The following is a 21,133-nucleotide window of genomic DNA, read 5'->3' on the forward strand; positions in this document are numbered from 1 at the left end:
ACTGTACCTTTTGGCTTTCCTGTTTTGTCAGAGGCCTACTAGAGTAAAATGTTTACACTAAATGTTAACATGTACCTGTTTTTAAATGTGACTGACTAGTTCTGACACATCCAGGGTTGGTTGTGCAAATGCAGCTATCCTGTACAATCATGAAATACCATGTCCAAAAGAAAGAACATCCACAGCCAACATTGGTATGGTATGCAATGTAAACCACAGACGTTTAAAGAATAATGCTAAAGACATAGTAGTACTTAAAATAGACTAAACAGAGTGTAAAGTAAAGCACATGTCAATATTGGTCTTGGGGAATAAAGAAGGGGGGTGCATTTTTGTTTTGGGCTCTACAAAATATAATGAGCACAATGATTGATTCTACTCGACATGGTCATTTAGAACTACCTTGTTGAAGTTACTAAAACGATCAGGTGCCTGCAATCTGAGCAATCCGGCTCCTGCTAGGTCTGCTGTGAACTGAGTTGTAATGTAATACCCTATTCACCCTAACTCAATAATACGCGATCAACACACGCTGAAACCGTGTGATTACCCTTCACTTCATTTAAAGCACAATGTTCTTCCATTGCAAAGGTAGTGTGCAAAACATACTGAGCATCAAAAGAAACTTATCACTTATATTTGAGCATCAAAAAAAAAAAACGTATTACTTATATTTGGATAAAATTCACTAGATGTGATTGAAAATAACAAACTCTGTTTTACAGCAGGTGCAGTGATTTATTTATTTTATTATTTTTTTTAATTGTGCTGATTTAACAATTTACATTACAAAGATGCTGCAAAATGATCTGTCAGTCTTGGGCAGGTGTTTTGACTTGGTCTTCCTGTTCGTGGCCTGTCCGAGTATGTCTGGTTATACCGCTGGTTATACCCGCCAGGTTTGAAATTGCTGACTGTGAGCAAACAAGACGATGAGCCACAGTACGCTGCCCTAGTCCAGCCTCCAATCACTCCATATCCAGTGTCCAATCAACTGTCTCACTAATTAGGTGATTAAGTGCATATGCTTCAGTCATAGTCACTCAAGCATGTCATGGTCAAGGATGAATGATCGAGTGATTTAAAAAGAAACAAAAAACATTTCATCAATGTCCATTTATATACCTTTTTTTTTTTTTGAAAATAAATGTGTTATAATAGTGGCAAGTTTCTTTTGATGTTCAGTATATATAACCACACTTCAAAGATATAGGATTTTCATCCAAAAAATTGTGCTTTTATCAAAATTAGCAACATATCTGGAATTTCCAAATATTTTCCTTTTTAAAATGTTCTATAATAATAAAAAATCAATGTGCCTGTATTGTGGTTTGAAAGTTGCACATTTTTACAATGAATACATTGGACTTCACAAGATTTCTAACGGAATGGTCATCTTTTTAATATATACTGTATGAACCAGAACAGTTGGGTAATGTGTGTCTCTCTCAGATGCTGAACAAGATCCGAGCAGAGGAGAAACCTGACGCAGGACCCACAGCTGAGTTAGATAACCTCGGGCACACAGACTGGGTAAGAATAATTGGATGCAGGTTTAGGAATTGTTAATGCACTTGTAAGTGTTTCAACAGCATAGGCAATATCTATAGGAATACATATAAACAACTTGGATTAGTTCATGTAGAACAGGGGTGTCCAATCACAGTCCCGCAGGGCCATTCCACTCCAGGTTTAACAGGTACAATTATAGAATTAACTACTTCAGGGTCTGGGTGGAAGTTTTAATTGGTTCAGCTGTTTATTTACATTGGGAATTTAACATGTCCCATAATCCCAGAGGGTTAGTCTTGTACAAAGAGCAACTTTAGTCCTGCAGGCGTCCAATATAAATTGGTTTGTTGTGAGGGTACGCCCGAGATCCTTCTTCACTTTTCCCAGCAATGTCTGATTTTTGAGCTTGTTAACCTGCTGCTTGCAGAAGAAAGAAGCTCAATTATTTAATCATGGATTAGCAATCAATTCAGGGACTCTCAATTAACCAGCTTGCCTCAAGGGCTTTAAATGCTCTTATTAAATCAAGTGCACAGCTGTAAAGGGAAATGCAGGTAGGACTTAGACAAATAAAAAGGAACAATTGACACAAGAACATTACTAATTGTGCTTAAGAAATTCCCTGACTAAATGGTCTTGCATTCTGTCTTAATATCCAGCTACATTTTGTGTGTTTTTTTTTGTTTTGTTTTGTTTTAAATTTTACACATATGCATATTATCTAGGTTAAGTTTAGCTAAAATTTAGTGCTTTACATTTTGAATAACTCTTGTATACCAATACCAAAGACAATATACACTCCTGTGAAAATGTATTAACTTTTAGGAAGTGAAATTGAAATAAGGCTGCTTTCTGCATTCGAAAGTATTATATAATGTGCTGGTAACACCATCTGGAGTACACTTGGAATTCTCACACACTCACACATACACACACACTGGGTTTCAGAGCTCCTCGGAATCTTGGACATGAGGCATGCTCTGACTAATTCTCAAACACCTCTTCTTGCCCCCTGACAGACGCGGCTCTGGGTGCAGTTGATGCGAGACCTGAGGAATGGTGTCAAGCTGAAGAAGGTCCAGGAACAGCAGTTTGACCCGCTGCCTACAGAGTTTGAGCTCACCCCCTTCGAGATGCTCATGCAAGACATCCGCGCCCACAACTTCAAACTGCGCAAGGTCACGGTAAGACACTGCTCCACCCTCCTGTCTAGTGTAACAGCTCAGCAACCTGGGGCCATAGTTGAGCTTTATTCAGCATTGGACTGCAAAAAGTTAAGTGACTTGCTCAGCGTCACATAATGAGTCAGTGAGTGAGCCGGGATTTGAACCAGGGGCCTCCTGGTTATAAGCCCTTTTCTTTTAACCACTTGACCACAGCCTCACAGATGCATGTGCGTGTGTTTACATAACACAATTGATTGGTGCCAAACTGCACTGTCAGATGTACATTGATTTTAAGTACACAACACTTATAAATCATGCTGGGTTCCACAGTACACTGGATTGTAGCAGGTATTCATTTCAATAAGGATTTGGTCAGGACTTAAATATGCTGAATTATACAGGTTTGTAGAGGGGCTGGATTAGACTAGTTTTACTGTGATCTGTTAATGCTTTACTATTGAATACATTCAATCTACAGCCTGCATACTGTGGCTAGAGGCTGACATGTCAATGCTTTCCCTAGGTTGAGGGTAGCATCACAACGCGGGTAAAGAAGGATGCTCACGAACTCATCCTGGATTTTATCAGATCTCGACCTCCATTAAAACCGGTGAGAGGACCTTGTATGTGACTTGAACCCATTTCATTAACCCTGTCTGATATTATTTACTTCCTGCTGGTTACATACCTCCTTAGTAAGGACTTTCCGACTCTGGCTCCTATTTTAAAAGCTCTACGATGTACTATAATGCAGACCACTGTCGGTCTTCCACCATGATGATTCCTTTTCCTTTACAAGCAGACAGTAAAACAAAGATTAGACCATTATCTGACCCGTACTGTACAACTGACAAAAGACCAAATGGCAATATTACTGTACAGTATATTGGTGTTTAAAAATACTATGGCTAAGAGGATCCATGAGTTATTGCTGGCTGAACAATAGCTTGTGTGTGTATGTATGTATGTATGTATGTATGTGTGTGTGTGTGTGTGTGTGTGTGTATATGTATATATATATATATATATATATATATATATATATATATTCGTGAGCAATATATATATATATATATATTAGTGCTCCCTCACTATCAGGCTGTCGATTATAACGCATGTCAACTTCTCAGTCTGACTTCTGTTTCTGTCTCTCCCTTTTGATGCAGTATCTGAACTGAAGAAAAGCTTTGCCGGCACTTTATAACACAGACATCTTATTCAGCATTCGTTTTAAAACAAAATAAATAGTAGGCCTATTACGTGGTTATCTTTCCTACCTGTAATGTATTTACTTTTTTGCTGAGAGAGGAGCTGCGGGGAAACGAAATGCTTTAGCTTCACTTCAGCACCGCTCCGGCAGCTGAACCTGGGGCGAGCCCATTCCCTCTTCCCCTCGCCCAACCAGCTCTCCTTCTCTCACTTGGTTTGCTTGTCTGTTACGTCAAACTGAACTCCAGACCGCCGTTTAGCCAGGCTATTTATAGTTTAAAATACTGCTAGTTAAAATGATCTATGAGTGGGAATGTTACCTTTTTTATTTTACAAAAAACAAATAAATAAATACCGTTGATCACATGGTGCTTTATGCATGGTTAATTCACGGAAAGTTACATTTTTGCTTCACTATGTGCATTAGAGAGGGAGTTATTTTATTTTGTATTTTAGTCAGATGTGTGTTGTGTCCTGCAGCCCTCCCCCGTTTATAATGGTCTTCGGTTATAACGCTCATATTGTGTCCCGTCCTATCCATCCGCCCCCTCGCAGAGACACACGTTATAGCGAGGGAGCACTGTGTGTGTGTATGTATATTATATATCTTTTTCACTCTGTCCTCATATCTTTACTTTATGATTTGTACCTTTGCTTGTCTTTTGGTTTTTATTTTTATTTTTCCAGTTTTCTCCCCTCTCTGCTTTTGATTTCTTTGCTGTTGTCAGGTGCTTGGCTAGCTTTCTAAGCCAAGTCATTGCCATCTTCTTTATAGGTAATTCTTTTAATAGTACCATTTACATGAACGCCTGTAAATCCAGGGCCAAAGGCGACTTGGATTATGACGATTTCTCCTGCCACAACACGATTTTAAATTGGGACCCCATGCACATAAGGAACTATGTGAGGTCTCGTTTCATGTAAAACATGAAATGGTTAGGGACTACTTCTATCAAACTTGTAGTAGGAGAAATGGGCTTCGTACCAGTTGCAAAATATATTGCCCAATTAACGATGACCAGTATAGCTGTGACATTCTATACAGCTCTACAATTAATTAATATATTTATTTTCCCCACGGAATATTCTTAGGCGTCTGAAAGGAGACTTCGGCCACTGCCTGAGAAGGAGCACACCCTCCATGAGAAAATCCTGGCAGGAATCAAGCAAGAGAGGAAGTTGCGACCAGTGGAGTCCCCCTGCCAGAACAGGAGAGGTACGCACTCTAACCGATCACTGGCTTCCTAATGTGTGTGTTCATGGTTAAACATGCATAGGTACTATATTTTGCATATGGAAAATTCCACAATCAAGTCTACAGTTGTAACAACTTGTATTTGCCATAGAAAGATCTTGAAGGTTATGGTTAGTAAAGAGGGTGCTACAGTGACCTTCTAGCCATTCCCATTAAAATCCTTTGGCCAATACAGCTACAAGGGCATTTCTATACAAGACTGACCGTGTGATTTGATAATTGGTGGAACCCATGTTTTTGTTTCAATGGCAACCATTGAACTTAAATCTGCAACGATTGTAGGCATTTGGGGGTGATCCCAAGATGTTCTCTGTGACATGCATTTAATATTAAAACATTTTACTGTCATCTCAAGAATATTGCTAGACATCAGAACGACATGTCGATTTATTGAAGTTATTTAAGTCTCATGTAACCCTGCTCCTTGGCTACATCTCTGTAGTACCACCCATATATATTTTCTGATGTTTCTCTTCCATTAATATACGACTGATCTATTTGTCATTAACACTGTGGAACTTCTCAAACTTTCAAATATACTCCAGGGCTATTAAAACTAGGCTTAAAACAAATCTTTTCAGTGGCTTACTCCTATTGCTATTTTTTTAATGTGGCCTTTTGTTGTGTGTTTTGTTAGTTTTTTCTCCCTCTGTAGTGTATTCAGATGGCATTGTCACAAGGCGCTACTGTATATAAAACTGTATTGTACTGTGTCTCTCCCTAGATTTTGGCTCCCTGCCCTGCATTGTCCAGGCCTGGTCCAGTGATGTGATGTCCACCTCTTGCATTGACCTCTCCATGCCAGAGGGTGCTGCCAGACCCCCCCAACAACGCCCCCGGGTTCTGCTCAAAGCCCCAACCCTGGCTGAGATGGATGAGTTGAATATCTCTGAGGTAAGAAGAGAAAGCAGGGCAACTGACTGTACAAACCATGTTTCTCGCAAGCTGTCCGCTAGAATAGCATCATTATGAACGAGAGGAGGTCATTAAGCCCATCAGTGCTCATCAGGGCCTATATTTGTCTTTTGTGGATGAATAAATGACTTGATGTGTTCGTACTCAAGTTTTGAATAGTCACATGCATAATAATTAAGTCCTGATTCATCAGTCTTGCTTAAGGCACTCATATGAATGTTTCTAAGTAAGAGGTGTTAATAAATCTCAATGTTACTAAAGTTGTTCACATAAGAAAATATTTGCATTTTATAAATATAACTGTCTGTCACTGCTCTGTTTTTTAGGTGACTGTCTGTACCACAGCCATTTAGTAGACAAAGACATGCAGCAGATATAAATAGCCCATTAATTGAATAGTACTGTTTTCTTTTCACAAAATGTAATTAATTCACTCTTGGTGTGTGTTTTTTTTTTTTTTCTAATTGATACATGAGAACAGTATGTAGCACCGATCGTATTGGGGAACCCAGCAATTGAATCTGCTGTTCATGTAAGGAAATTAAATGTACCGAGGACAGAGCGAGTCCAAAACCCCAGACATCAATGCGCCAAGATGCTTGTGAAATGCCAGTTATGTCTCCAATCTGCTGTTTTGAAATCCACCAGTGGCCAAAAAGCCAATAGAAGACAGAATTTTGAATATGTCCAGGAGTATGATGTGTGCACTTGGTTGGTCTGTGCAACCTAGGACCCAACGTCTCACACAGTTCCATTAGGACTGCCTTTGGAAAAGTCCTGTCAATCCCGAAACACTTTTGTCATTTTCAAATTAAGAATGTCTTCTGTAATTACCAGTGCACAACCGAAACAAGGGAGTCACAAAAACATTACCTTCTGCTTAAGTAATAATCATGGTGGTTGTAACCAACATTTAGATCATACTACTGCCTAAATATTAACAATATTAATAATAACATATTTGGCATATAACTGCAATAATTTATGAAATAATTATATGCGACAAACATTGCAATTTCAGCAATACTTGCATCAATAACATAACCCTAATGTGAAAGTTATTTTACATATTGCACCGATTGCCAATGTTATAAATGGAGTTTGATCTTCCATTGCAGGACCATCATTCTAACACAAGGAAACTGTCCAGAGTGTGCGTGAGTCTAGAAAATTGAATGCTTTCTGTTTTGAGTGTGCCTGCGCACGGTTTAGAAGGGAATACCTGCGTGTGCATGAATGATAAATATAGGCCCAGGTTCAAAGTAGATGGTTAGTAACTCTGCCTTAATCAAAACTTTATGAAGTTGACACTAAGATTACCAAGTGTCCCCTACCCTCTGTCCTAAATCTGAACACTTTTTTATTTGGATTATAAAATTTATATATATATATATATATATATATATATATATATATATATATATATATATATATATATATATATATATATATATATATATATATATATATATCTTCTGAGAGGTTTTGTTGCTATTATTCCTTACAGCTTAAATCCATGAATAATATATTTTTGCAGTGGCTTGGTGGAGTATGCAGGTTGTTGTGGTGATCCAGTCTACAGACTGCAGCTGGCTATTTCAAAGGGGAGGTTGTTTTTAATTGGATTTTGGCAAAAGCACAGTACGGCAATTTTAAATAAGTGTCATGCATTTTCATGAGTGAAACTGTATCCATCCTCTAACTTAATCAATTTTTTCCCCATCCTTGCTGGAGTGGCTGAGGAGCAGACGCAGGGTTCTGAAACGGGTCCAAGTGTGTGTTCATTTTCTTCACTGTGTTCCAGGAAGAAGAGTCTCCGAACGGGGAGATGAGGAGGGTGGAGAGTTCGCCTGTGCCTCTGAAGCGCAACCACTCCTTCTCTGAGCGAGACCTGGTCGAGCTGCAGAGCGAGATGGCACTGTCACAGTCTGCGTCGGCACACCTGGCTGGGAGAGGGGAGCGACCGCGCTCTGGAAGTGTGGGCCTCTCATCTAGGGATGCAATTCACTATAGGGGTCAGTCTGTGCTCTTCACTGCTCCTTGCTTGTATTTGTGCTCTGAGAGCTCATCCCTCTATAGAGCTGGTGCAGCGACCAGATTTAAATGGTTCAGCTGAAAACACAGACCTCTATTTTATTGTATTTGATGCAAATGTCAACCCCTACCAAAACACCACTGGAGTTATATTAAGCTCCATGACTCTCTTCGTCATTGAACTAGTCGGTGGAGATAATTTTAAAAAATGTTGATTGCATTGCAAATTCTTATGTACTGTAGGTCTTGCATATCATGGCTTTTCAAGCTACACATCATGCAAACGGGTGTTTTGAAGATAGCGATTTCAGATTCCTTTGCATTACCTTTGTTGTCCAGGTTGGAATATAATATATACTATAGTCTATTTGGTGACAAGGGCTATAATAATTTGGATTAAGGAGAAACAGTGTCTCAGAGGTTGCAAAAGCAAGCTTGAGTTTGGAGTCCAAGTGAAAAACAACCAGTAACCATGGCGATGTAGTTGAATGCTCAAGTAAAGGGATCTGTAGAAATATATGAAAGGTCTGAATTTCCTTTCCATAATTCTATTATTGTTTTACTTTAATACTGGTATGCCACTGTTCATGCATACCAAGCACACATTTGATTGATTCACATATGCCAAATGAACTTTCCTGTTCCACTAGGTCAGCATTTCTAAGGGAGCGGCTGTATGTTTTGTTTGTTCACAGCTTCTCTCCCTGCTGGGGGTCTGGCAGCCAAGAGATCAGTGGCGTTCTCACCTGGTAGAAGCTCCCTTAGCTCAGTGGAGGAGAGATCAGAGAGAGACGGCAGCTCCTTGTCCAAACACAGCTCCACGAACCAGTCTATGGTGGGTAATGTTTTTGTGTTCCATCATTAACCTGTACAGTTCTGGTCACCACAGTACCAAAGGAACAGAATTCAACAAAGAGTAACCAGACCAATGCCAGGGCTTAAAGGACTGAGCTACAAAGATAGGCTAAGTAACTGTGAATCTGTTTAGCCTGCTAAAAAGAATTGGGGAGGGGAGTGAGATTAAAATATTAAGTCTAAAATATTAAAAGGAGTTGACATAGTTAGCCCTAACCAATACTTTAAGCACGGTACAGAAACCATTACCAGAGGACACAGTTGGAAATTAAGTGGAGGTAGACAGACGGAAGGAGACACTTCACTCAGAGTGTTGAGGGTGTGGAATCGGCTACCCAGCCATGCTGAGGCAGAATCACCTGGATCCTTTAAGACCCAATTTGACAGTTTTGAAATGAGTCAGTTTACTGGGCGAGCTTGGATGGGCCTATGTGGCGTATCAGAATCTGGGGGCAAAACCGCATTGTCTTTTGCCTGAGCAGGAGATTGTACAATTGTTAATTATATTTTTCAGCACCCTGTGACATTTGACACCATATTTCCTGCTAACTTCAGTCAGTTACCAGAACGTGCAATTAGTATGCGTTGAGGCCACTTGATTGCCATTCTCAAATGTGTTTTTCAAACCGTGACCACACTCGGTGTAATAAAGGTATTCAAGTTTCCTGATGGTTTTGATTTAAAAAGACCAATAACTAATCTGATCAAACTGCCTGTCGCCTGCAACCAAATTGTGCATGAATGTAATTTAATTACACGGTACCCATTAACCAAAGCACTTTGGGAATTTGGTCAGAGGATCAATTCGATAGTAAGTAGAACATACTAACTATGTACACCAGGAGAAGTTTGATTCCGGTGGTCTGCAGTGGAGCAGGTTTCTGGGTTTAGGACTGCAGTATTTGGATTATAAAATAGACCACTTCCATGTCTGGGCACCTGCCTTCAAGAAGTAGGGCAATGAGAAGAGTGAGCGAGGTGTGGTTCTTAGAAATGAGATTCTTTCCTGAGTTCTGATTCAGTGCTGTTTTCTCTCTCCAGGAGGAGTTCAGCCATCCTGTGGAGAGTCTTACTCTGACCATAGAGGAGGTGATCAACGTGCGCAAGGTGTTGGTGAAAGCTGAAATGGAAAAGTTTCTTCAGGACAGGGAGCTGTGCAATAACCTGAAGAAGGGGAAGGTGAACAAACAGACTGCTGTATGTTGAACCGTTAGGCCCCCCCTGATCTATAGACTCCATTATCAGAAATCCCATTATTGTGTTGTCCTCAAGAGTTTGTCATAACTTGATTTATTCAATGCCTTTTATTGTTTAAATTAGTCAAATCAACTACAGCAAAACCTGTCTAATCCATACCATCTTTATATTTTTCTTAGTGTAAAAAGCAAGACATTGTGTATATAGACTTGTATATCCCTCTGGTTGCATTCTGAATTGCGCAGTTGAATAGCAAATAAAATGTTTAAACAACCACACAAGGAGCTAGCTCCTTGAAAGAAAATGTGTGCTGATCAAAAAAGCTCAACGTTTAACAAGACAATCATAAAAAGCAGTACAGTAAGTAAAAAAAAATTCAAAATCACTAGGCAAACGGTTTCAAACATTTTGGAAGTAAAAGATGCCTAGTTAAACGTAATACAGGCACAATACACCTTTTTTTTTCTATAGGAATGGTTTAAACAGACTCAGGCTAATAGCAGATGAAGAGTTGTGTGTGTATGTGTATATATATATATATATATATATATATATATATATATATATATATATATATATATATATATATATATATATATATATAGTTTTTTTTTTTTTTTTTATTTTAGGTACAGTATTAGTTTTACAGTAGTCTCTGACTAAGAGAATATCCCTCAGGAAGCAAGCAAAGTGTTCTCTGAGACAAAGTTGACCACCAGACACCAATATGCCAAGTCCAATCACGATGAGTAATAAACACATTTGTATTTGTTTGTTTCATATGTTGCACATGCGTCAACATATTAACAGCATAAGTAAGGGAAAAGCAATAGACAAGCATATGTTAATAAACTATAATGATAAACTAATATTTAATAAACTGATAAATTTAAATTAAAGCACCTTTTTACATACGGTAAAAATGCAGCAGCGGCTGCAACAGCAATTTATGAAATAACACACTGGTTATTAACACAACACCCCTCTACACACGTTAAATACAGCAGCAGCACTAGAATACTCTCGCGATAAGTCAGTTTTGAAAAGACTGAATAAACCATTTGAGTTTGATGATGGGTTATCATGTTACAAAACAGTGCTGTAAGTTTTAGAAACTGTTAGCAGCGAATCGCTATCGGTGCCAAAAAGGTGTTCTTTTAAGTGAAGTTCCTTTTAGGCAGAGAGCATTTACAATGGGGAAATTGTTTCACCGCAAGGTTGTTCCCCAAGGAGGTGTTCCTATACGCAGTGACTACTGCATTACAATAACTCTAATTCAGCACACTCTGTCTAATCCTGTCCAAGCTGGATTGTACAGGTTTTATTGTAATTTCAGTAATAGTGGCATGTATTCAAAAATGTTACAATAGTGTAGTAGCCAGATTTATAAATTAGGTACTTGACTGAGAACACGGTGTTCTCTCTGTCTAAACTTCACATAGAATGAGTGTTAGCTAAAATGAAGAATCGAAGAAGTGGGCAATGTGCTTGACTTGCATACCATGGAAGCAAGTTTGGTTGAAATGTCAGGCGGGATAATTAGCTGATTTGGAACAATCGCCTTCATGGGATTTTCCTAAAATTTGTGCTAATATCAGTGAAACTTCATGTTCATGCATGGCAGATCTCAACCTAGATTAGAAGCACTTGCTTATTTGACAGTTGAGGGTCACACACCTTAACAAACTTACCTTATGCTGAGACATGATGCTTTGTATTACATTGCCATTTTGTGCCTGATTGTACATTAGGCACCTTTTTGTTTCATTGTAGGTGTTATTGACCAAAATTTAATCTGCTGTCTAACAGAGGTACTGAAGATATACATGTTGTATAAAGCTTTGACCTTTTTGACTTATGTACAGTACAACTCGCACAATGTTTGCCCTCTGATAGTATTTTAACTCTCACTTTTGAAACAAACAGGTTTGTTGCTGCTGTCGAGTGAAGTTCCCATTGTTTTCATGGCCATCGAGTTGCCTCTTCTGCAAAAGGTTTGTACCTGTTGAAATATTTTCATCATAGCAGTTGAATTAGTTTATTTTCTTCTAGTGTATTAAAATAATACAAATGTACTGTAACAACAACATACATACCTGGTGCTGTAAAAAATGTATCTGTAACATGTGCATAAGACAGACAAGCAACTCTGAAACCCTCATCATACCAAACTTATGGCGAGTGAAGAATGATACAATATATACATACAAAGGAAATATAAATGCGACACATTCCAGAGCTGTGACGCCCAATGTGTGACTAGTGAAGTCTATGCCAAATTTCATCAGTATTGGATAAGGGGTTCCCCAGATACAGATGTCAAAACTGTTACATACAGAAGGCACCTCCAGTTTCTGATACATGCAGTAACAATAAAGAATGTCTCTTGATTCTCCTTGATAAAATGTTTGACATGCATACGGGTGTGCTGGCACCTGCACCGCATCCCTTGGCAGAAATAGCAAGAACAAGCATGAAGACGATGTGGTCCCTTTATCATTGCCCTTTTTGAGATGCAAACTATTTTAGATGCTTGTAATCAGAATTTGTCAATCCTGCCGCCTGTCTGTCAGTTTATACACCTGTCATGCTTCCCTTCAACAACATTACTGGGGAGTTGATTCCAGACCCTCACGATTCTCTGTGTAAAAAAGTGCCTCCTATTTTCTGTTCTAAATGCCCCTTTGTCTAATCTCCATTTGTGACCCCTGGTCCTTGTTTCTTTTTTCAGGTCAAAAAAAGTCCCTTGGGTTGACATTGTCAATACCTTTTAGAATTTTGAATGCTTGAATTAGGTCGCCGCGTAGTCTTCTTTGTTCAAGACTGAACAGATTCAATTCTTTTAGCCTGTCTGCATATGACATGCCTTTTAAACCCGGAATCATTCTGGTCGCTCTTCTTTGCACTCTTTCTAGAGCAGCAATATCTTTTTTATAGCGAGGTGACCAGAACTGAACACAATATTCAAGATGAGGTCTTACTAATGCATTGTACGGTTTTAACGTTACTTCCCTTGATTTAAATTCAACACTTTTCACAATGTATCCGAGCATCTTGTTGGCCTTTTTTATAGCTTCCCCACATTGTCTAGATGAAGACATTTCTGAGTCAACAAAAACTCCTAGGTCTTTTTCATAGACTCACTACACTTTGACTTAGCCCAAGTTATCAGAATATATGACATGGGGAACTACTGGGTTAATTTTGGTCTTGTTGGTTTGTTAATGAAGACTAGGAGGAGGATACTGGGCTTCTAAATGGTGCAACAAAACCGGAAGTGTCCGTCTGTTTCTAAGCAACAAGGAGGTAGCACAATTTTCATGAGATTTAAATTGCAAAAAGTGTTTTTTTAGACCCGTAGTTTCCAAATGTTGTGATATTCCATACCCAGGGTTTATGCAAACCCACATTTAAATTAAGGGATCTTCAAATGTTTGGAGTGGAGAGTCTTATGTTTTGAAATTGTTGAATAGGTGCATACTGGAACAGGTTTTAGTCTGGGTATTACAGCTATTGCAATCCTAAGGAATAGAATAGTACTATACAGTACTAATTAATTGTGCAACACACTGCTGATGGCCCTAGATTGTCCTTCATATTCCCGCTAGTGTCAAGCCTTGTGTGTTATTCCATTTACATGTTTTAGCAGGGTGGCCTAGCCAGAGGGGTAGTAGATTAGTGAACATGTATATTTTCCTGATGTGATCATGTAAAGTATTACTGAAAAGCAAGTGCTCTTTTTCAGACAACTGGATCTCACGTGGGGCAGCATTTGCAAAACCCTTGCACCCCTGTTGCCTACACACCTCGATATCTAACTGTTTTATTTTCCTACAGAAATGTGTGTGGATCCTGCAGTGTAAAGGTAAGAACTTCAGTTTGTCAAGGGAGTTGGGCACAATTGCCCATTTTTAGATTATATATAATCTATGTGGGCGTCATTTCTTTTGCATAAAAATAGCCTTGTTTTATTTCAAATCATGTTACAACTATCAAGTAACATCTATTGTATAAAATTCAATTTGTATACACCGAGATATGATTTAGGAATTTATGGGAGATGAAACCAGAGTTTTAGTTGAAACAGGATAGGAACAAAAAGGTACAAATACATTTATTTTATATGTTGAATAAGGATTGGAGAAGGTGCATTAAAGGAATTATGTGCAGTAATATTCACTTAGAAATGTTTATTACGAATTATCCCCCTTTATTTTTCCTGTTTTTTATTCTAGAATCCAAATGTAGATGATTGTATAATCCACTTGTAATAAGCACCCATCAGTAGTGTTACTGTAGTGATTTTGTTTTTCTTGCTCTGTAGATGAAGATCCCTTCAAAGAAACTGGCACACCTACCTGTTTACGCTGTGGGTTTCGAGAGCACTGGAGGCCGCCATTCCAAGAAGCATGACGTCTATCAGTAAGCCATTTAGTACACTGCGCTTTGGGATGCACACCCTGAGAGAGTGCTATATAATCATATATTGCATTGAGTTGGACTGTAGTTCAAAATGATCAACGTTTTCTGAAAGCAAACAGAAAGTGTGTTTGGAGTGAGGTGGGCATTGTACTCTTTGATAGAAAATTATGTTATATTTTACAGAGCTTGAAATATTCACTTCTTCCTCAACGGTATGACAGCCACCAGCGATTTTGTCTTTTTTGTCACAGTTCATGATTATCTTGCCTATCCAAAAATTTGATGGAGAATCATACAAGAAAGCTCCTGTAAACCTAAACAAATAAATTAAAACTTGATTGGGAAATTGTAGTTGTCCTGCGTTCCTGCTCGGTTTTTAAAAATAGCACCCTGTCTATGCTTGTTGTTGTATTTGATGATCATTTTGGATGACCTCTAAATAAACCACCTCTAGCTCCTGGTTGCTGGGTTTTATTTTAACCAGGATCTTAATCCCGTTAAACTGCATTTCTTTCATACCACTTACAAGAAGGCACTTGCAGCATCTGATACCTGAACTGTTACAGCTGCAAGAATATTGCTTTAAAAAGCCCTGGATAAAAAAAAAAAAAAAAGCACCTCATGATAAATTCATTACCAGACCCACAGAGCTACATGTATAGTCTAGAAAGACAGTATACTGTAGTGCACTGCACTGCACGGATTTATATACAGTACATGTACAGTGTTGAGTATTTTAATCTGTTGGCCTGATGTTGTAATTGGTTTCTATTTGCGAGGCTCTTGTAAGCCAAATCCATTATTCTTGCACACTGTATTGTAAAGCCAACCACAATCTACCTGTCAAAAATGCAGATCTCCTTCTAAAAAATGAAATGGCTGCAGTATTTTATCATAGCCTATTAAAATGGATGCACATCTTTAACAGTTTTTAAAAAAAAACTGATTTTAGTATACAGTGAAATCCTGCTATTCACCAAACGGTCTTCATAGTTCCCAATTGAAGCCAAATTGCAAGGAGAGGATTTACTGTAGGGGTGGGGCATGGGGGGCATTCATGTTCCTTAGTGTAACATTGTGTAGAATATTGATCCACTGAGCGTGGCTAGATGGTTTACCTTGGAAAGATATACTTGTAATGGCTGCTGTTTTCCACATCCCAGGTCTCTAAGGAGTCTGAGCTGCCGGTCGGTTGAAGAGGAGTTCCCCCATCTCTATGCCAACGGCTGCAGTCTGAAGGACATCTGCACTGAGTGCACCAAGTTTGTCGGTGATGTCATCACCTCGAGCCGGAAGAGTTTGGACATTCTGAACAACACACCCAGAAAAGCCCAATCCCTGCGTGTCCCTCCTGGGAGGTGTGCAAAGTATAAACAAACTCCTTTTCCACTCGGGACTTCATTCAGCCATCTCTGAACTGAAAAACCATTGCGTTCCTTTACCGGCATGTTCCAAGTAATGCAGTATTGCCTGTGATAGCTTCTCCTTCAGGTTCTCTCCTGAAGCGCATTCCTCAGCACCTTGTCTGAAAGAGTAGCTCTACAACCAGCCAGGTGTGGCCTTGCAAACCCACGGAGTGTGTTGCCATTGGCTTTGCAAATCACAAAATCATTGTAAAGGTATTTAATGAATGTGATTGCGATCCACAACCACATCTGAAATAGGCCTTCTGTATTGGTGGGCAGAGCAATGTTCTGCCTTACCTGAACAAGTGCAACTTGGATTAAAAATAAGGACCAGTATGCCCAGCAGCATGGGATTATGAAACTCCAGAAACTTGAAAAAGACACTAACCTTTCTTTACTGTCCACACAGAGAACTAGCGAATATTCTTTATCTAAGCTTTTATAGTTCATCAAGACTTCCGTCATAACCACCATGGATTTGGCTAGAGATGTACAGTAATTCCTGATCGAAGATTTGTATGTATATAAACAACACATGTGTATTGCTATTGCTGCTGCTGAAGAATGAAAGAAAATGCACTTATAAAGTGTAAAACAGAGGAACACTGTTGGTTGTCTTTGTGTATATATGAGGAGTAACTTTTTTTTTTTTTTAATGCCTCTGCAGACAAGTATGATGTACAGTATTTACATTGAATTCTGCAATCCAGACCTCATATTGAGACATGTTATCCAAACCAGTAGCTGGTGTGTTAATTGATAGCTTGGGAATGTTTTCATTTTAATCACATAGCTCAACAGGGTATTTACACTGGAATGGTTGCATTTCCAAGCATTGAGTTCTGTGGTTGCAGAATTACATCAAGGCTCCTAAAGCATGAAGAGCCAAGATTAATTTTCAGAATGACAATAATAATCTAGACCTACTGAAGCTAACATTTGAGGTCTTTCAATATGATTGCTTCCCAGTTAATTCAAAAAAGGGTTAACTTTGTTTTTGTGTCCTGCTGCTCTGGAGAGGTGATGTTATCATGTTGTGTGTTTTTTTTTTTTTTTTTTTAGGTATTTTTTTTAAATATATATACTTTGTTTGTGATGTGTCATGTTACCCTACATTTGTTCTCATGAGAAAACATTGTATGCTAGATTTGTGACGATAGGGGAAGCTACCTGGCTTTGATTCTCCAGATAGCTGTATTAAAATGGTGCCAACAGCAAAAGGATCATCTTAACGGAATAAAATGAAGCTGTAATAAAACTGTGCTGTAATGTGTTGTGCATAATACATGCTGTCAATTGCTATGGCACGCAAAGATTTAAACAGAGTTATGATCCAGCTCGGCATAATACATAATAATGGTTATCATATTGTGAGCTACATGGAGGTGTCTCTGTATATCAGTTACATTTTTATATGTAGAACACATGGTTATTCTACACTGTAAATCAGTCACGTTGATATATTTTACATTGATACAAACCTAATTTGCATACCTTATGGCATATATAACTATTCCACAGTGTTTCCCAATTTGAACTACTGATTGCCATTTCTTATACAATATTCTGTACATACTGTTGATGTACGTCGTAGTCAATGTTTCCGTCATACTGAGAGTAGCGAGGGTTTACTTTTCAACCCCTTTTTAATTTTTTTTTTTTTTTTTAAATTCAACCTCCCCCTCTAATCCTTCTTTGTTCTAGGCTAAATAGACTGTTCCCTCAACCTATCTCCACAACTAATTTCTGTAAACCCTGCCTTTCAGTCTGGCAGTTGTTCAGCATTGCCAAGATCCTTACATTTTGTTAACCTCTCATCTTTGATCTATGCAATTTGACAGCAGAAAAAAAGTGAGGGGGAAAAAATCCCTTTCTTTTGTGTTTTTGAGATCTGATTTGTAGAGCAGGATGGTAGACAAAGTGTCTAAATTGAAACGGATAGCTCTGCAGCTATCGCTCAAATCTAAATCAATATAATAAGCAGGAGGAGAGGATCAGGTGTATAAAGGCTGTTTCCGTGTGGAATAATGCAAGATTGGCTGGCAAGACCTATGGACAATGGAACTGCAGGATCAGTTTCCTCATCAGATCAACATGATGTTCTCCCATCACCACAGAATCTAAACCTCTGGGTGGGTGAGGATCCCTCATGTCCTTTGGGTTCATCACCTGCAACATTAAGGCACTTTTTGACAGGATGTAAGGTGGGTCTTAGCCAAGGACGGTTTACTTGGCACCATGACCAGGTGCTGCGATGTTTGGCCTTAACATTGGAAGAAGACAAGTGTAACCTGACCAATAAGTTGCCACCAGTTCCATCAAAGCATTGCATACAAAAGAAAATATTCCTCCATCCAGGAGAGCAACCACCAAGAAAAGGTGTTAAAACCAAGCCTCGCCCAGAACAACTGGAAGCTGCTGGCAGATGTTGGTCAATGGCTTATTTTTCCACCTGAGATTGCCAACACTAACCTTCGACCAGACATTGTCGTCGTCTTGTTTTCTGGATCAGCACGCCTTGCTCATCTAGTAGAGTTAACAGTGCCAATGGGAGGATGCTGTGGATGAGGCGTATGAGAGGAAGAAACTTCAGTATGCTTAACTAGCTGCTGAAGTGGAACAGCCAGGATGGAGAGTCTGAGTTTACCCAGAGGTGGGTTGTCGAGTATTTGTGGCACACTCTACAACCAGGTGTCTATTTCAGTGGCCAAGAGTTGCGTTGCACAGTGAAGAACTTATCTGAAGCAGTAGAAAGGAGCAGCAACTGGCTGTGGATGAGACGGAAAGAATCTGGATGGGGATCTCAAGCACAATAGAAAGAAAGCAACGCTGATGTACGGGTAAGTAAGCTAGGCCGAGCTGAGTGGGGGGATGGAGGGAGGGTGATGCTAGGACGCCAGAATCACTGTTGAGCCCTCTTGAGGTATCGTGGGCTAGATGACGAAACACCAAGGACGGAAGGGGCCCTGAAGACCCCAGAGATGAATCCTCAGTCCAGGCAGTTGTCATACTCATACACTGGGGAGGCCGCACTGGGTTGATCCCCGGAGCCAGCATCTCTGCCGTTGTGTGTGCTGATGCGCTGGGGAGGCAAAATAAGCTGATCTCTGCAGCCAGCATTACACTTCAGCAATCAACACCAGACAGAAGGATTTCTACATCATCAGATGGAAAGCAACGCAAATGGATGGAGATGCAGATGGATTACATTAGTTTACTGTAAAGCTACGTCTTAGTTGGTGGTTATCTTGGTGAGAGCTGAGTTCAAATCAGCATGAAGTTTAACATCTGCTCTCATGTGGTGGAAATCACTGCAGCAATCTTAAGTTTTGCATCATTCTGACGACTGCTGTCAGAATGAGATCTGATTAATCTTAAGTGATGCATTTTAGGTCAAAAGAGAATGAAGTTTAATAACGAGTTACATACCCTCGTCTGTGTATCTATTTAAATGGGTTTTGGGATTTCCATTATAAATCATACACTGGAAGTGCATTTAAAGTAATAACCCAGGCTTAAAAATTGAATTCCTAGCGTTTTATTTTCCTCTGTTCCTCTTTAGTTTTCCTCTGTTCTTTAACTCTTATTTTGTAAAAAGAGAGGAAAAAAATCATGTTTTGTATTTAAAAAAAAAAAAAAAAAAAAACAAAACACTTTGAGAGTACTTAAGAGGACTTGAAATATATAACTTAGTTGTTTGGGTCTAAAATGAATAGGTGTTTCAAAACGGGTTAAAGACTGGAGTAAACACTTGACCCCTTATCTCATTATTATTATTATTATTATTATGTTAAAATATATTTCTTTAACTCCTTTTAAAGTCAACATTTTCATGTCCCCAGTTCTAAAAACACCAACATATGAAATGTATCACTAAAATGGTTAGGTCCTAGAAATGAGACCCATTCTAAATTCCATTCATGTCTTGCATAGTACTATGTTTTGCCTGCCTGTGGAATTATATAGCCAAATGGTAGTTCTTCACAGAAGATCATATATTATGCATTCTGGTGTTATTATGTTCTAGTCTGGCTGTAGCTCTGATATAGTGTAGTTTTCTGAGTCTTTTAGAGAAATTATATATATATATATATAATTTGAAAGCACAATCAGCCTACTATTTAAAAGAGTGAGTTAGTTGACTAATTCAGTGAATTTCTACTCCCTGTGTGGATCTGAAATGCAGATTTTGAAAGAAGCACATTTTACAGCAAATTAAATTATATTCTGTACCATAGAAGGGTTAAGAACACACTTTGTTTACATGCATGCAGCCCACATCTGATACCTGCCTGCTCTGAGGATCGTGAGGATATCCCTAATTAACATGCAGAATTGTGAGTTCAGTTCAATAACCAGCAGGCCTGTAAATTGCTAGCAATGTGTGTGGTATACCATGAAGAGGTTTATTTTTGTAATTATCATCCGGGGAGCTATTCTGTTTTAGAAATACCATGGATACCTTTTCCCAAAGGAGAGGCAATCTTAGCTAATGGTCTAATTTCGTATTCCAGTACTCATGCTATTCCATTTACTAGAATTAGATTTCAGCCCTATTCAAACTTACATAATAGGCACATAATTTGTTTGCAGTATACTGAAAGTGGTTCTGTGATTATTTTATTTTTTAAAATCCTGTGTTGATTTGATTTTGATTTTCAAATTGAAATCACCTTCCGTTATATTGTACCTTCCTTATGATGTTACTACTGATTTTGCTCTTTCATTTAGATACATTCTAATGCACATTCGCAGAGAATATCATTAAGCGGCTTAGGTCTCTTCCACTGTTTATCCCAACAAAACCGCTAGAGGGCATCCTTTGTCTATTAACTACACTTGCACCATTGCAGCAAAATTCCTCAGAAACATTTCTTAGGAAAGTAATTTTATTTGTTTTATTTTCTTCAAAAATACTTTTACAATTACACAGTCTTTCTTATACATAACAAATATTGAACGATTCTGGGACTAGATATTACATTATCACTAGATATATTATGTTATCCCCCCCCCCCGCCCGTAACTGTTTATAGATATATGATAACATACAATAAAACTGCAGTATCTCGTTATCTATAATGATAACCAAATCCCTTCCCTACCAACTGTACTCCGGTTGACATGTACAGAGGCCATTGTACTGTAACCACAAACACACA

General features: G+C 38.7%; 1 protein-coding gene across 2 annotated transcripts in view; it reads left to right on the forward strand.

Moving 5' to 3' along the window:
* Positions 1 to 17,226, forward strand: part of LOC121296568 (protein spire homolog 2-like) — a 35,825-nt gene extending 18,599 nt beyond the window's left edge. Inside the window, exons 4-15 of one of the 2 annotated variants that reach the window (XM_041222273.1) lie at positions 1,453 to 1,533; positions 2,532 to 2,696; positions 3,202 to 3,288; positions 4,980 to 5,103; positions 5,867 to 6,036; positions 7,862 to 8,072; positions 8,787 to 8,926; positions 9,988 to 10,143; positions 12,070 to 12,137; positions 13,981 to 14,008; positions 14,468 to 14,565; positions 15,729 to 17,226. In XM_041222273.1, the coding sequence (XP_041078207.1) occupies positions 1,453 to 1,533; positions 2,532 to 2,696; positions 3,202 to 3,288; positions 4,980 to 5,103; positions 5,867 to 6,036; positions 7,862 to 8,072; positions 8,787 to 8,926; positions 9,988 to 10,143; positions 12,070 to 12,137; positions 13,981 to 14,008; positions 14,468 to 14,565; positions 15,729 to 15,981 (1,581 nt within the window). In that variant the 3' untranslated portion in view covers positions 15,982 to 17,226. The remainder of the gene's footprint in view (positions 1 to 1,452; positions 1,534 to 2,531; positions 2,697 to 3,201; positions 3,289 to 4,979; positions 5,104 to 5,866; positions 6,037 to 7,861; positions 8,073 to 8,786; positions 8,927 to 9,987; positions 10,144 to 12,069; positions 12,138 to 13,980; positions 14,009 to 14,467; positions 14,566 to 15,728) is intronic. The other variant, XM_041222274.1, reaches the window with a different exon arrangement.
* Positions 17,227 to 21,133: the final 3,907 nt, after the last annotated feature.

The sequence above is a fragment of the Polyodon spathula genome, chromosome 21 (genome assembly GCF_017654505.1).
Source record: "Polyodon spathula isolate WHYD16114869_AA chromosome 21, ASM1765450v1, whole genome shotgun sequence".
Taxonomy (NCBI): Eukaryota; Metazoa; Chordata; class Actinopteri; order Acipenseriformes; family Polyodontidae; genus Polyodon; species Polyodon spathula.